We start from the raw sequence: 15,672 nt of genomic DNA, 5'->3' as shown, positions 1-15,672 counted from the left end.
CTGTGGGATGCCCTGGTTGCTCGTAGTGCTTCAAAGTCACACCTGGGCAAGCTCAGGGAGGAAAACTACATGGAGGGGAGATCACCCTGGGTCCACACTCTACTGGAGGCTGGGTCGGCACCGCAGAGCAGCAGTCGTGCCCCAGCTGGGCAGGCTGGATGGCTGCTTGGTCTCCTACCTTCCCTGCTGCAGCCACCCCTGAGGTGACACAGCAGCCAGTTTCCAGGCTAGATCACTTCTGCTGGGTGCAGTGCTCGTTGCTCCCTAGCCAGAAATGCTTGTGCTTGCCCATATCCTGGAGACCCTACACCAACACCAGAGCAGGCAACCCCTGCCTGCAGCCCCAGTCTCCCGGCAATGCCTGGTCCCTCCCTGGCCCGCAGCCCGGCCCCGGAGGTTGCAGAGCAATGGCTGCCAGCGCTGGCAAGTGGAAGAGGAAGTGCAGCCAGGGTGGTCTCTGCTCACTGAGAGGGGGGCTGAGCTCCTGCGGCCAGCTCCTGGAGGAGAGCGCCTTGAGCTCATCCGGTACCACCCCCACGTCATCCGCCCAGCTGGGTCGTGGGTCCCTCACGTGCCCCCGTGAAACATTAACAGCTGCTCGGCAGGGCAGGCAGCACGGCAGCACCCATCCACCATGGCGCTCAGCACCCGCCTTGCCTTGCCCCTCCGGCCTGCCCTGGCAGCTCTGCTTAGGGCAGCCCCTGGGCAGCACCGGGAGCTCAGCACCCCCCCAGGACCAGAGCACACACTCGACCTGCGGGGCATCTTCCCACCCCTTGCTACCCCCTTCTCACCCACACAGGAGGTGGACTATGCCCAGCTGGAGGGGAACCTGTGCCGCTACGCCAGCATCCCCTTCCGAGGTAAGTGCTGCCTGCTGCCCCTCTTTGTGCAGGCTCCTGACAGATCCCTGCCCACCACAGGGGTCTAGGGCAGTGTGGAGGCAGCCTGCCAGCTTCCCAAGCTTGCTCAGCCTCCAGCCAGACTTCGTTTTGGGGCTGGCAGCCCCTTGGGTGACCCACCTGGAGCCCTTTGCCCAGCAAGTGCCCAGGCGCTTACATGTGCCTTTGCACACCCCCACCACGCTCTGGTGCACGCTTGCACACATCCTCCACACGTAGCTGCAGGGCTGCACGTACTCTCTGCACGCTGGTGTGCACCCACACAGATTCAGCACCGTGGGATGCACATTTGTGGATTGCCCAGGATGGATGGATGGATGGAGGAGAGGGGCTGGAAGAGGAGGTTGGGCATTGCAGGGATGTGCCCTGGGGTCTCCCCTCTTCTGACAAGGGACAGGAGAGGGCACACTGTGGCCTGCAGAGCCCTGTCTGGGTGCCCAGGAGCAAGGAAGAGAGAGAAGCTGATGGGGACACCCAGCCTTAGAATCATAGAATTGTAGGGGCTGGAAGGGACCTCGAGAGATCATCGGGTCCAACCCCCCTGCCAAAGCAGCTCCCTAGGACATATCACTCAGACAGGCGTCCAGACGGGTCTTGAATATCTCCAGAGATGGAGACTCCACCACCTCCCTGGGCAGCCTGTCCCAGGGCTCTGTCACCCTCACTGTGAAAAAGTTCTTCCGCATGTTGGTGTGGAACTTCCTGTGCTCCAACTTGCAGCCATTGCCCCTTGTCCTGTCTCCACAGACCACTGAAAAGGGGCTGGTTGATTCCCCCTGCATCCCCTGCTTAAGATAATTATAAACTTTAATTAGGTCCCCCCTTAGTCTTCTCTTCTCAAGGCTGAACAGTCCCAACTTACTCAGCCTTTCCTCATAGGGGAGATGCTCCAGGCCCTTAATCATCTTCGTAGCCCTTCCTGGTATCCTGGAGCCCTGGATGCTGAGGCAGAGCCTGGCAGTGCTGGGCTGGAGCTGACCTGTGCCCATGGTGCTGGCAGGGTCCCAAGAAAGGGTTCTGTATGCCCCAGCCAGGGACAGGGTGGCACAGCCTGGCTGCAGGCATCAAGAAATGCCTCGCTAGCAGTGCTGCGTGGAGTGGTTCCTGGGGCTGGAGGAACGCAGATGTTCAGCTCACTGGGTACATGCATGGCACACATGAGGATAAGGGATGGCACGAGCAGTGCTCAGTGCAGTGGAACTGGGCACTACCTCCCAGGGGGCACATACTCACAGGTGCCCTTTGTGGGGGAGCCCAGGGATTTATTTGGCACCTGCGGGAGCCTCCTGCCCCAAGGGGGCTGCCGGGTGCAGGCATCAGGCTGCTCCAAGTGCCTGGCGCCCACTCCGGATTGGGGTGCGGAGAGGCCAGGAACAGCCGCCCCATCGGCACCCTGCTCCTGTGCTTGTGTTTCAGGGCTGGTGGTGCTGGGCTCCAATGGGGAGTACCCCTACCTGGCACCCCGCGAGCGGCTGGACCTGGTGAGCTGTGTGCGCCGGGCTCTGCCCAAGGACCGCTTGCTGCTGGCCGGCTCAGGCTGTGAATGTAAGTGCCTGCATGGGCAGTGCAGGGGCCATGTGTCCCCCCCAGGGTATCCTTCATCCCTCTGCCTCCTCCCCAGCCACCCAAGCCACTATTGAGCTGACCGTCAGCATGGCAGAGGCAGGGGCTGATGTGGCGCTGGTTGTGACACCCTGCTACTACCGGGGAGCCATGACAAGTGCTGCCCTCATCCATCACTACACGGAGGTGAGCCATGCCCAGTGCCCACCGGCAGCCCCAGCTGGGGCAGCAGGATGGGGAGGGCATCCTGTAGGTCTCCGACCCAGCCCAGTTGCTGAGCACTGCCCGACTGCCCGCAGGTCGCCGACGCATCCCCCATCCCTGTGATACTCTACAGCGTCCCTGCCAACACTGGTCTGGACCTGTCCCTGGAGGCTGTCCTCACCCTGGCTCAGCACCCCAACATTGTCGGGATCAAGGACAGCGGTGGGGATGTGAGTGGGGCGAGGCTTTCCTGGGGCTAGCTGGCCACCAAACCCGGCACTGAGCTGGGGATGGGGAACTGGGATTTGTAGCCCTTCCCTGTGCCCAGGGGATGAGCCTCATGGGCCTCACAGGGGGAGAGGGGGTGGTGCCCACCCCAAGACACAGCATGTCTCTCTACCCAGATTACCCGCATGGGGCTGATGGTCCACAAGACACGGCAGGAGGATTTCCATGTGCTGGCAGGATCGGCCGGCTTCCTGCTGGCGAGCTACATGCTGGGTAGGTGCTGCTGCCTCTGTGCAGACGGAGCACAGGGTTCTGCCCTGGGGGCACTGATGGGGACTGGCAGCCAGGTGGGAAGAGGCAGGCAAGGGGCTGCGATGCCCAGGAGATGCTGTCTGGGCATACCGTACAGAGCTGGCTGCCAACATGCTCTCGTGTCCCTAGGTGCCTCTGGGGGCATCTGTGCCCTCGCCAATGTCCTGGGGGGCCCACTGTGCCAGCTGGACCGCCTGTGCCGCGAGGGCCACTGGCAGGAAGCCCGCGACCTGCAGCACCGGCTCATTGAGCCCAATACGGCGGTGAGTGGGGAGCACCCCCAGGGATGCTGCAGGGTGTGGGTCCTGAGCCATGGCAGAGCGGAGGACATGAGGTCCGTGGTGGCAAAGGTCCTTAGGGGTGGTGTGAAGGGGCGGGATGGCACAGCACCCGCCTGGTGAGCTAAGCTGTGCTGGAGGCGGTGGGGTGGGAAATGCCAGCCCTGCCGTGCCAGGAACAGCGTGTCCGCTGGCAGCGTTCACCTGCCCGACCCCCCGTGGGAGCTTTGCTGGTTATTTATAGGCGGTGATGTAGGGAAGAGCTGCTGCTCCCCGGGGCCTCCACCCCACTGCAGGGTACCCTGTCCCTGCTGCAAGGAGCCCACCATACCCCAGCGATACTCCCTGGACAGGCTCTGTGTCCTCAACCCACAGCAGGCTCTTCATGGGGGGCTGCAGCTACCCCACACCCTACCCATCCCTGGAGCCCCACACTAGGGAGGGCAGGCATGATGGCAACCAAGGAGCAGAGTTGGCAGGAACAGGGCCCATGGAGCTGGCCGCCCTGTCCCATGGGAGCCAGCAAGCCCCTGCGCCCTCCCTCCCGCAGGTAACGCGCCGCTTCGGGATCCCAGGACTAAAGCAAGCCATGGAGTGGTTCGGCTACTATGGGGGTCCCTGCCGTGCACCCCTCACCCCGCTGACCCCCCCCCAGATTGAGGAGCTGAGGCGTACCTTCAGTGCCAATGGCTGGTTGTGAGGGATGCACCCCCCGCTTCCCACACCAGGAAGGCTCAGGAGCCAGGGACCCCAGGAGCTGGGATGTGATGGGAACGCTGGGACATGGCCAGGAGAAAGCCACCCATCTCACTCCTTCCTGCTGGACAGGGCTGCCCTGGGCAGAGTGAGTAGGGGGGACATCCAGCAACCCCCGGCCACCCTTACATCCCCATCAGCCCCCGAGGTCCCACTGCCCCACCTGGATCCCCACACTATGAGTTGAGAATAAACCTGCTGCCCTACTTCGTGCCTGTGGTCCTGCTCACATGGACAGCCCCCTGCCCAGTCTCTGGTCACAGCAAAAAGGACACAGCCCGGGCGTTTGGCAACGTGGTTTACTCAGCTGAGGCCAGCACAGGCAGCAGCAGAAGGCAGGGTCACGGCAAGGCACGGGACTGGTGCAGGCAGAGACTGGCAGGGAGGACACAGGCCCTGCGGCCCACCACCAGGCTGTGAGGGCTGCCAGGACCCCCATGCCGCTGCCAACCAGACCACACCAGGGGTGGAAGTGGGTGCACAGGGGGGAGATGAAGGATGTGAGGAGAGGGGGCAAGATGGGGTGCTGCATGCCCCTGCCCACCCCCTCACCACGCCCCTATCCCTGCACGCCCTGCCCAGGCCCCCTGGTTAAGCCCTGGCACCCCACACAGCCCTGCTTGTGCCCCTTGTCCTGGGCTCCAGCTGACCCAGCTCCTTGCTTGCCTGTCGCCCCTACCTTCCCACAGTGTGCAGCAGGCACAGGCCAGGCTGAACTTCCCCTGGTCCCCCTCACTGGGGGTGTTGCTGCAGATGTCCCCAAGGCAGTGGGTGGGCTGGATTGGCATGGAGATGAGAGGGACACAACTCATCATCTGGCCTCAGTAGCAGGCTGGGTCCTGTTGGGGCATGGTGTCACCCTGCCCAGAGCATGCGGGGTGATGGCTAGTCATCCAGAGCTGAGGGCATAGGCCGTGGGGTGCCCAAGGTGCCAACCTTGCTTTGGGGCCAGGGTAGCAAAGCGAGCCAGGAGCTGCCCCTCCATGGGTGCACGGTCCAGCCAGCAGCCCCAGCCACAACACCCTGGCAGTGAGGTCAGGGCCCAGCCCCAGCCCGTACACCCCAGCTCCATCCCCCACAGCAGGCTGGCAGCCCTGGTGGTCCACAGCCTTCCTGAGGGCAGAGGGGCTGGGCCCTGTCTGCCCCATCCCTGCGCTGCTCTGGCAGGTGCCAGGGCTACAGCCAGAGAGAGAAGGCACGACGGCCACCCTGCGGCACTTGGGTGGAGAGCGGGAAGTTAGCAGAGAGGCTTGGTGAGGACCCCTGGCCCTGCCAAGGCTGGGCAGTCGGTGAGCAGAGGGCAGGGGGGCCACCCAGCAGTGCTGCATCCCTGCTCTGGGGACAGTGGGGACAGCCAGTGCCTGGTGGGGGGAGTCCCCATTGCGGCAGGGTCCTCACTGTGGCAGGAGGGGGGTGCGGGGCACTGTCACGCTGTCAGGTTGTGGGCAGACTTGGAAGCACCCTGGGCCCTCTGGATGATGGCTGAGCACTTCTCCCGCCGCAGCAGCTTGTTGTTCTCGAAGAAGCCCTCATTGCGGGGCACCCCGTGGGAGCCATCAGGGAAGGTCAGGAGACCTGGGGGAGGAAGGAAGGGAAGGGGTAGGAGTGACAGGGCAGGGAGCAGCACCCACTGGGGCTGGGGATGGAGCTGGAGGGGCAGAGTGGGAGATGCTGGAGCAGGGGCCATGCAGGGCTGCAGCTGTCTGCACTCACCGAAGCCATACACACGTCCACCTTTGAACTCGCCCTCAAAGGTCATGTTGTCACAGCGGGTGAAGACGCCGACACCATTGAACTTGCCTTGCACAAACTCCCCCTCATACCTGCGTGGGATAAGCTCCTGAGGCAGCAGCCCCCCAGGACAAGCAGGGATTCCTGGGGGCACGCACACAGGGGTGCCACGCTCACCTGGAGCCATCGGGGAAGGTGAGCACACCGCAGCCATGGAAGAGCCCATTCTCAAAGTGTCCCACGTAAGCAGTGCCGTCAGCAAACGTCAGCTGCCCCACACCATGCCTGCGACCTAGGTGGGGGCAGAAACAGGTAGCGGTGGAGAGATGGAGAGCCAGGATCTGCCCCAGCATGGTGCTGGGCAAGAACACAGGGGCTGCTCGGCTCCCAGTGCAGGCAGCACCATCCCCTCCTACCCCATCTCACCTTCCTTCCACTCGCCACGGTACTCCTCCCCGTTGGAGTAGGTGAAGGAGCCTTTGGTGAGGGTCATGGCGACAGCCTCTGGCAGCGCAGGACAAGAGCTGGCAGGGAGAGGCAGGGAGGGTAACTGCTGGGTCGGAGGGAGCAGCCCAGCTCACCCAGAGTCCCTGTGTCCCCTCAGCTTGCAGAGAGGCTTGTGTCTGTCCTGGGGACAGCTCTGCTGGGGCACGCCGCAGACAAGGAGGTGACCCCAGGAGCTCAGCCACCCTGTTCTGACTCTGAAACCCCAGCCTCTGGGTTCAGGTTGCTGCCCACCCCGCTGCAGGGCTCAGGGCGATGTGAGCTCATGGGGGTCACAGCCCCGTGAAACCTGAGTGAGTGGCAGGAAGCAGAGCCTGGCAGGGGTTGGGTGCCTCCCACAAACCTGAGGGGCTGCTGCTGAACAGTGGGCTCAGGCCAGGGAAGAAACAAGCATTTGGAGAGGAGATGCTTGCTGTGTTGTGCTCTGTGCCAGCTCGTGGGGGCAGAGCTTGTGGGGTTTCCAGCTCCAGCGAGGAGGACGGAGGAGGATAGACAGACCCAGCTCAGCCCCCAGGGCTGGAGTGGCCGCCCCTCCTAAGACGGACGGTGGAGGGAGAACCCTGGGACTCCAGGGCCTTGCTCAGCTACTGAGGGTATGCGAACCTGCCTGCTAATAGCAACCAGCCCCCGGAGTCCTGCACACCCCCGGAGCCGCTGCTGCACAGCACAGCTCTGCCCCAGCATGGAGCTGGCCCCACAGACGGGCTGGGTGCTGCCCCTCCGGCGGCTCGCAGCCCCACATCTCGGTGTCTGCGATGGCAAGGGGGTCCCTACTTCACAAAGCGGGTATCCCTGCTCACACCGAGCCGCGCATCCTTGGAGAGGCGGCGGCTGAGCAGAGCCCAGGACCACCGCAAGCAACTTGCAATGGCTTTGTATCCAGAGGAGCAATGGCCCCCGGCACAGCCGGAGAGCGGCTGAACAGTGCTCCCTGCCGACGGCTGACACCGGGAGCTCAGCGCCGGCTCCCCAGCCTGCCCAGCACACCTCCGGGGACGCCTATGGCAGCGCCGGGAGGAGAGGGTGCTGCGGGGGCTGTTAACGCCTCCAGCAGCCCCGCCGCTTCACCCAGGGGGCCGGGCAGCGCTGGCCCCGGCCCCGCGAGCGAGCCCAGCCCGCCCAGCTGGGGACGTACCCCCGGCACAGCCCCGCAAGCGGCGGGGCAGCCGTGCGCGTCTCCGCTCTGCGCGCCCGCGGGCTGCGCCCACGCGCGGGGGCCAGGGGCGGCCGCGCACTGCTGGGCGGCGCGCGCACACCCCCTGCCCGTGCCCCGCACCTGCGGAGGACACGCGCACGCCCCCCCCCCACCCCCGCACCGATGCCCGCCGTGGCCACGCACCCGCAGCTGCCGCACGCGCGCCCCGCCGTGCCCCCGCGCCCACGGGCCGTTCGTGCGCGCCCCACCGGGTCCGCGCATCCCAGGGGCGCTGCACGCACGCCCCGCCGGGACACCCGTGGGGATGCCCGCAGGCCCGGTGCCTGCCGCGGGGCGGGGCGGGCGGGCCGGGCGGCGCAGGGACCCCGGCCCGCGCTCACCTGGCTCCGCGCTCGCCGCCCGCACCGCTCCCCACCGGGGTCCCGCCGAGGGGCGGTGGCACGGCCACCTCCCCTGCCAGCCTCCGCCCCGCCGGGCGGTGCCACGCTGCCAGCGTCCATCCCCGCGCGCCGTTGGCTGTCTCCACGGCAACCGTTAGCAACGCAGCTGCTCATTGGCCAGCTTCGCAGCACGCCCTCGCCAGCCGCCATCTTTGTGTGGGGCAAGGCGGTCTCCTCCCGGGGCGTGTCGGCGGAGGGGCAGCGCCCCCACCCTACCGCCATCTTTGCGAAGGGCAGCAAGGGGCGCCGCTCCTCCCGAGCGGCCATCTTTGTGTGGGGCACTGATGCCGGCCCCCACGACGAGGGTGTGAGGCCAGCGAACCCCCGTGGCCCCCACGCACAAGCGGTGCGAGGCGCGGGGGCTTCCAGGCGCTCGTCGTCACAGCCGCGCCCCCCCCCTCCCGCGGCGGGCACAGCTCCCGCCGCCACGTTCGGTCCGGAACGCGGCGCGGCGGGGGCGGAGCGGCCGATGGGGCGTGGCGGCGCCGTGACGCCAGCGGAAGCGGCGGGCGGCGCGGTGCGGCGGGGCCGGGGCGGGCGCGATGGACGAGACGAGCCCGCTGGTGTCGCCGGAGCGGGCGCAGGCCCCTGACTACGGGCTGCCGGGCGGCGCCGTGCGCGCCCTCCCGACCCCCGTCCCCCCGCCGCCCTCTCCTCCCGGCTCCCCCGGCGGCCGCGACCGCGAGCGGCAGCCGCTGCTGGAGCGCGGGGCCCGGGGCCCGGCGGCAGCCCAGGCCCAGGCGGCGGCGGCGGCGGCGGCAGCGCAGGCCCAGGCGCAGGCGGCAGCGGCGGCGGCTCAGCGGGAGCGTAACGACTTCCCCGAGGACCCCGAGTTCGCCGAGGTGGTGCGGCGGGCCGAGCTGGCCAGCGAGCGCGGCATCTTTCCCGAGCGCATCTCGCAGGGCTCCAGCGGCAGCTACTTCGTCAAGGACCCGCAGGGGGTGAGCAGGCCCCGTGCGCCCGCCCCGGGGGTGGCCGCCCGCCCCTCGCGGCCCCCGAGGCCTGAGCGGCGCCGGCCGGGAGGAGGGCACGCCCGGGGAGACCGGTGATGCCGGCCCGGGGGGGACCCGGCCATGGCGGGGGAGGGCTGGCAGGAGCGGCCGGAGCCGCCCGGGGCTTCCCTGGGGACAAAGTGCGGTGAGACCGGCAGCTAGAGCGGGGAGGACAACCGTGTGCAGGTAGCGCTTCGGCCCCTTCTGTGGCTCTGCCGCCTGGAGAGGAAGGGTCTCCCTCTCCCCCAAGCCTGTGCATCAGCATCTCCGGCTGGACCACGGTGACTCCAGCCCTGGGGCCGTGACTCTTGAGTTCTCGGCCTGTGAGACTGGGGTGAGATATCTGCTCTGTGGCTGCACAGCTGATGTAATCGAGGCAAAGTCCTCGACACATATCCGATCCCCTAAAGAACTGGTCAGCTGCGTGACAGCCGTCTCCATACTACTGACCGGGTGTGTGTGCATCACAGGGAAGCTTGTCTTGTGACCTACAGCGCCCAGCCCAATTACTTAAGCTGTTGCCGCTTCCTGTGACTCTCTTGTGTGTGTGCTGGGATGCTTGCTGGGAAGCAGAACTGGGCTCACTGCTCCAGTGTGCCCTAGTTTTCTTGCTTTGGGTCTGGAGCCTGGCTTCTGGGACCTGTAGCAGGCAGGTCTGAGCTGAGCTGGTGGGCTGTGGGGCAATACATGTTTCCTCTTTCTGCCTCCCGTTGTGCAATGTGTCACTGGAGTGGGCAGCTTGATAAGCTGCCTGTCTGTAGGAGACCCAAGCTTAGCAAGGGCTGGTGGAGGATGTGTGTGAGGAGCCAAAGTCTGTGCACTCCTGGCCATGTCACCTGGCAGGTTCTCTGACCTGTCCTGCTGTCAGCAAATGTGGTATGTGTCTGTTTTCTGTGGCTTGCTGCCCAGGGTCACCAAAGCTTCCCTGTTGCAGCATGGGAGGGAGCACAGTGCACTGCCGTGGTGGACAGGGCAGGGAGTGAGGGCATCAGGGGAAAAAACTTTTGTGCTTGTTTCCCCCTTGGCTGCTGAGAACTGAGCTGTCCCAGCTGGCATGTGCTTTCCCAGCCCGGTGCCTGTGGTTACCCCAAGTGCTGACTGAGCCTCTGGGCTGGCCTGGGTCCCTCTGCCGTGCTGCTAGCACAAGGCAGACCTGTTCTCCCTGCCAGTGCTGCTCCCAGCACAGGTCTGTCTGGATGGGGATGCTGTGCTGCCAGGCCTCTGGCCTCTACTCCTGTGTTGTCCCTGCCTGGATGGTCCTTTCTCAGCTGGACTGGCTCCATGGAGCACAGGGCTCCATGCTGCCAAAGCTCCCAACAAGCCTCTTGTAGGCTCGGATCCAAGGACATGTTGGCAGTTGTGTGCCTTCACGTGGAGCTGATGGGGGGATTACCCTCCTGCCTGCTCAGGGGAAGCAGGTCCTCTGATCTGGGGATGGCTGAAGTACTCCTGTTCCCTTAAACCCTTTCTCTCCGTCTTTCAGGTGGACAAAACTTTGTTCCTGCCAGCCAGATTGCACTGGGGTTCCCACTGAGGTGCTGGGACTCGTGTCCCACTTCCCTAAGTTGAACTTCTGCTGCAATGTGGAAGTGCCACACACTCAGGCCAGGGCCAGCACCAGCTGTGGGGAGGAGTGCTGGCCCTGTGTGCTGCTGAGCCAATGCCAGAGCCGTGGCTACCAGCCTGGAGCCCGCCAAGGCGCCTGGCCTGTGAGGGCAAACGGCCTTGCTCCTGTGCCAGCCCTTATCTCAGCTGTGTGGCTTGGCATTGCTGGCTTGGTGACAGTGCAGCACCTAACACGAGGCTTCTGTGCCCTCTGCAGCAGTGCAGTCCCCATGGTGCTGTCTGGTCAATGTTTGTGAGGCTGGATCAGGGGGCTGGTACCAGCTGGTGGCCAGTTTGGAGCTCCCTGTGCCCTCTTGCCCACAGTGTCCTGAGAGCCAGCCCCTCTGCTGTCTCTGTCTGGTTTCCCCAGCACAGGACTCTGAGTTCCTTGGGCGTTCTCCAGCTGCTTGGCTGTTCCAGTCCCTTCTCCTCTGGTCAGTTCGGGATCAGCTCTGTTCAGTGGATTTTGGGGTCAGGGCAGGGACTGCTATCGCCCTCCCTCTCCTGTGTGGACATAGCAAGCAGCGGTGAGCAGTACCTCTCCCCAGCCATCCAAAGGTCGCTGGAACAGGACTGGGATGTTTACCAGGGAACAACATTATCACTGGCATCTTCTGGGACAAGGACAGTTGTTTTCAGGTGCATCGACCGGGTATGAAGGGTTTTAGGCAGCACCCTGCTCTCGCGGGACTGGGCGCTGGCTGGAGAAGGGTCCCTTCCAGCCCCTGCCTGCCTCCCTCCTGGGAGCTTTGGGATCTGGCTGGTCCCAGGGGCTGGTTATTGCTCTGGTGAGGGGCTGTTTTGGGCCCGTTACTGAGTGTTCCTGCTGCAGGCTGGTTTGGGGGAGAGTGTCCCAACTCTGCCAACAGCCTCAAGCATCCCTCCTCTCTGCTGCACACAGAAAATCATCGGTGTCTTCAAGCCCAAGAACGAGGAGCCGTACGGGCAGCTGAACCCCAAGTGGACCAAGTGGCTGCAGAAGCTGTGCTGCCCCTGCTGCTTTGGGAGAGACTGCCTCGTCCTCAACCAGGGATACCTGTCCGAGGCGGGTGCCAGCCTGGTGGACCAGAAGTTGGAACTCAACATTGTTCCCCGCACAAAGGTGAGGGACAGCTGCCAGGATCTCACCTGGGGAGGCTTTTATTGTGTTTCTGCACAGCTCTGCTTGCACCTTGCCTTGTGGCACTGCTGCCCTTGGAGATGTCGTGTTGAGAGCGCTGGACTGAGACTGCCACGGGGGTTGTTGTGCTGAGCAGGGCCATGGGAAATGCTGTGTTTTGACTTTATCAGCCAGTCCCGTGACCATTGTCGGGTGCCTCTGCTGACATCTGTGCTCCTGTCACCTCCAGGTGGTGTATCTGGCCAGCGAGACCTTTAACTACAGTGCCATCGATAGGGTGAAGTCCCGAGGAAAGAGACTGGCCCTGGAGAAGGTGCCGAAAGTTGGCCAGCGCTTCAACCGCATTGGTCTGCCGCCCAAGGTAAGGCCTCCAGCCTCTGAGCCTCCTTGATGCTTCTCCATCCCCTGCGGCCTCCTGCAACGCAGCCTCTCCTTGCTCCAGGTGGGATCCTTCCAGCTCTTTGTGGAAGGCTACAAGGATGCTGACTACTGGCTGCGGCGGTTTGAAGCTGAGCCGCTCCCAGAGAACACCAACCGGCAGCTGCTGCTGCAGTTTGAGCGGCTGGTGGTGCTGGACTACATCATCAGGAACACAGGTAGGGCTGGCTGCCTGGCAGTTTTGGGCCTAAAACTGGTCTGTCTTTCACTTCTGGGTCAGAGGATGAGTAATCCTCTGCCCAACGTGATGCAGGCAGGCCGTGGCGCTGACACAGCTGGTTTATCTCCCTGCAGATCGGGGCAATGACAACTGGCTCATCAAGTATGACTGTCCCCTGGACAGCGCGGGCGTGCGGGTGAGCAGCTCTTCCTGGGCAGGGGCTCCGTAGGGGTTCTGCTCCTGCAGGCCGTCTGCCTGGCAGGTGGGATGGGCATTTTCCACCTGGGATGGGCTTCTGAGCATGTGGGGGCCTGATCGTGTCTCCTGGGCCTTTCATTGCCCTCTGCATCGGTGGTGGTGTGTGGCTTAGTGGAACTTCTTGAGGATGCAGCTGGGCTCTGTGGGGAAGACTGGAGTTGCCAGGCTTGCACATCCTTGGGGTGAGGCCTGGGGCAGGGGGGAAGAAGCTTTATCCCCCTCTCACCCAAAGCAGGTGATGTTTCCCTGTGGGCGAGGGGCCATGCTGCAGGTGAGAGGCTGCTGTGCCTGTGTAGTAGCCACAGCAGAGATCCTGGCAGTGGGGCTGCAGGGAGTGGGAGACAGACTGTTCCTGTAGGGAGGGTGCTCCTTGTGACATGCTCTGCTTCCTTCCAGGACAGTGACTGGGTGGTGGTGAAGGAGCCCATCATCAAGCTGGCTGCTATAGACAACGGTTTGGCCTTTCCCTTGAAACATCCAGATTCCTGGAGAGCATGTGAGTCCCTCAGACTGTGCCAAGACACCCTGGCAAGCCATATAACTCTTTGCTCAGGCATCCTCCTTAAGGGCTGGAGGGGAGAGGGCTGTCCCTCTGCAAACCTGGTTTCAAAACACCTCAGCCTCAGCAGAGGCTGTAGGAAGAGGATGTTGGACACTGTGTCCCAGACATGGTTGGTCTGGCATCCAGGGGCATGTGGAACCATCCTTGTCTTTCCCAGCTCTAATGTCTCCTGCTTCCTCCCACAGATCCATTCTACTGGGCATGGCTGCCCCAGGCCAAAATCCCCTTTTCACAGGAGATTAAGGACTTGATTCTTCCCAAGATCTCAGACCCCAACTTTGTCAAGGACCTGGAGGAAGATCTGTATGAGCTCTTCAAGGTGGGTGAGGATGGCTTGGGAGGAAGAAGTGCGGGGCTCTGGGAGAGCTCCCTGGCAAGGGTGCAGGAAACCCATGGGACAGAAGAGAGGCTTGCTTGGGAAATGGCATCTCTTGCACAGTGTGGGCAGCAGGTGGATCCCACTGTGTTCTCTGCTTGTTCTTTTGCAGAAAGACCCTGGCTTTGACAGGGGACAGTTTCACAAGCAGATTGCGGTCATGAGAGGTCAGGTAAGCTGTAGGTGGGGGAGGCAGATGGTTGAGGCGCAGAGCCTTGTCCTGCCTGCGTGGCAGGAAGGGTGCTGGGGTGGGTGCTCTGTGTTGCTCCAGCGGGGCAGCTCAGACTGTGCCGTGTTGTGCCGTACAGATCCTGAACCTGACTCAGGCGCTGAAGGATGGGAAGAGCCCCCTGCACCTGGTTCAGATGCCGCCTGTGATTGTGGAAACGGCGCGTTCCCACCAGCGCACCTCCAGCGAGTCCTACACGCAGAGCTTCCAGAGCAGGAAGCCTTTCTTCTCCTGGTGGTAGCTGTGGGAGTTGCGGGCAGGGCTTGGCCACCTTGGACTAGCACTGCAAGAGGAGCCGGGCCACTGCCGGCTCCTGTGGCTGGGACTCGACCTTCTGGGTAGAGCGAGCAGGTACGGCTGGAGGAACCTGCAGCTGAACTGGAGGAGCCAGGCAGGTCAGGCATGGTCCCTCTCCAGCTCCATCGGAGCTCAGTGCCCTGCCTGGGGCAGAGCCCAGGGGGAGGTGTGGGAATCTGCCAGGAGCCATGGCGTGGCTGGGACCCTTCCCTTGCCTCCTTTCCTTGGCCTGCATGCGGTTCTGAGCACCCCTGCTTGGGGCTGGGATGAGCAGGCTGCCCGGGCCAGGATCCGTCCAGCCCTTTACACCAGCCACTGGCCCTTTTCTTTCCCACCATGCCAGCTGCAGGGCTGTGAAGGCCGGTATGAGCGGTTATACCCCCTCCCTGTTCCTGAGGGTGTGCTGTACTCCTCTGCTGCCCCTCCTCTGCCCCAACCCTGTGCACGCTGCTTTCCTCAGGGGGAGTTCCTGCTGCCCACTGGTGCAGCGGGGACCATAATGAACGGCTGTTCTCTGGCTGGGGGCTTGAGGAGGGGACATTTGAGGGACAACTCATGGGGCTGGCTTGGGTGCAGTTAGACACTAAGGGGAAAGAGGTTCTTGCTCATCCTTGTGAAGAGCAGGTGGCTCTGGGAGGGGCTGTAGCTTGGTGCCCCTCCTGCCTGTAAGAACCCTCCTTCCCCACCTTGAGAGGGCTGAGGGTTGGTGTGACCACCCTCTCCCCCCTCTGCTGCCCCAGTCCACCCCTCCTGCCAGGTCTCCACAACTGCTCTTGCTTGGCTTTTGCCCCTGCTCCCAGCAAGCTCCCTGGCTGCTGTGCAGCCAGTGTGGTGCCAGCCTTGTCTGTGCCTAGTGTCTTGTACCTACGAGGGGCAGGGGGCTGCTGGGGAAGGGCCAGCAGAGCTCTTCTGCTACATGGGTGGGAGGTGTGATGGGAGCACAGGGGGGCCAGCATGGGCTCCTGGCTGCCCCGGTGCTGACAATCTCACAGGCCTGTTGCGGGTGGGTGAGGCAGCGAGTCCTCCTCTCCCCAAAAGCTGCTGAGCTTGTGTTGTGTAAACAGTACCAGGGCTGCTGCCTGCATCTGCTTGTCTTGAGCTGCAGCTTCTCCTGCTGCTGGGGGAAGTTGGTTTTGGGTCTCGCTGTCCTGTTAGCACATTTTGGGGGGTCTGGGAGGAGAGAAGGCAGGTTGGGGCTCTGCTGCTTGAGCCTGGGCAGGAAGAGCAGGTCCCTTGTCTCCCACATGGGGAAGGAGGGGGCTCAGCACTGGCTGTACAAGCACAGGGTGGGCAGCAGCAAGACCCCAGTTCCCTGGCCAGGCTCAGCTGCATCTCTGACTGACCCAAAATGTATTGTTCTAATGCACTGTAGAAATGTATGTAATGTATTTAAACCATGCAACTGTCTGAATAACAGAGCTGCCGTTGAGCTGGCTGCCTTTGTGTCTCTGCAGCACCCTGGAGCAGGTCCCAGCTGGTCCCCTTACACCAGGCTCAGTGCAACAGCCAGGACCAGGGTCCTGTTCTCCTGGGGGAAGGCTGGGGGTGTGGCAGGATCCAG

The 15,672-nt window shown here is 63.7% G+C and overlaps 3 protein-coding genes across 4 annotated transcripts; 2 read left to right on the top strand and 1 right to left on the bottom strand.

Moving 5' to 3' along the window:
• Positions 1-634: 634 nt before the first annotated feature.
• Positions 635-4,436, top strand: HOGA1 (4-hydroxy-2-oxoglutarate aldolase 1; the record flags this gene model as incomplete). The annotated part of the gene is made up of 7 exons (XM_084264406.1): positions 635-863; positions 2,319-2,447; positions 2,524-2,651; positions 2,765-2,899; positions 3,074-3,170; positions 3,339-3,472; positions 4,038-4,436. 7 exons carry the CDS (start codon positions 635-637, stop codon positions 4,185-4,187), a joined length of 1,002 nt encoding a protein of 333 aa, XP_084120532.1. The 3' UTR covers positions 4,188-4,436.
• Positions 4,437-4,530: 94 nt separating this feature from the next.
• On the bottom strand, positions 4,531-8,053 carry MORN4 (MORN repeat containing 4). 2 transcript variants are annotated; one of them, XM_084265455.1, is made up of 5 exons: positions 8,015-8,053; positions 6,401-6,498; positions 6,152-6,266; positions 5,957-6,066; positions 4,531-5,818 (listed from the first exon to the last, which is right to left on the bottom strand). In XM_084265455.1, exons 2-5 carry the CDS (start codon positions 6,465-6,467, stop codon positions 5,670-5,672), a joined length of 441 nt encoding a protein of 146 aa, XP_084121581.1. In that variant the 5' UTR covers positions 6,468-6,498; positions 8,015-8,053; the 3' UTR covers positions 4,531-5,669. The 2 variants fall into 2 exon arrangements, with proteins under 2 accessions (XP_084121581.1, XP_084121582.1); XM_084265456.1 differs by lacking the exon at positions 8,015-8,053 and adding an exon at positions 7,818-7,857.
• A 563-nt stretch (positions 8,054-8,616) lies between these two features.
• PI4K2A (phosphatidylinositol 4-kinase type 2 alpha) lies at positions 8,617-15,546 on the top strand (the record flags this gene model as incomplete). The annotated part of the gene is made up of 9 exons (XM_084264660.1): positions 8,617-9,015; positions 11,573-11,773; positions 12,021-12,152; positions 12,234-12,387; positions 12,524-12,585; positions 13,044-13,143; positions 13,395-13,528; positions 13,698-13,757; positions 13,894-15,546. 9 exons carry the CDS (start codon positions 8,617-8,619, stop codon positions 14,053-14,055), a joined length of 1,404 nt encoding a protein of 467 aa, XP_084120786.1. The 3' UTR covers positions 14,056-15,546.
• Between the last annotated feature and the right edge of the window lie 126 nt (positions 15,547-15,672).

This window comes from Gallinula chloropus, assembly GCF_964237585.1.
Source record: "Gallinula chloropus genome assembly, chromosome: 5".
Classification (NCBI taxonomy): Eukaryota; Metazoa; Chordata; class Aves; order Gruiformes; family Rallidae; genus Gallinula; species Gallinula chloropus.
The sequence above is the reverse complement of the archived record's forward strand: the minus strand, read 5'-3'. Positions and strand labels throughout refer to the sequence as shown.

What these genes read in the sequence shown, in the direction of transcription:
- MORN4 (XM_084265455.1), bottom strand. Translation starts at nt 6,467, where the DNA reads ATGACCCTCACCAAAGGCTCCTTCACCTACTCCAACGGGGAGGAGTAC. An exon ending in ACCTTCCCCGATGGCTCCAG is followed by an intron (nt 6,067 to 6,151) that starts GTGAGCGTGGCA and finishes TATCCCACGCAG; the next exon opens with GTATGAGGGGGAGTTTGTGC. An exon ending in TGGACGTGTGTATGGCTTCG is followed by an intron (nt 5,819 to 5,956) that starts GTGAGTGCAGAC and finishes TTCCTCCCCCAG; the next exon opens with GTCTCCTGACCTTCCCTGAT.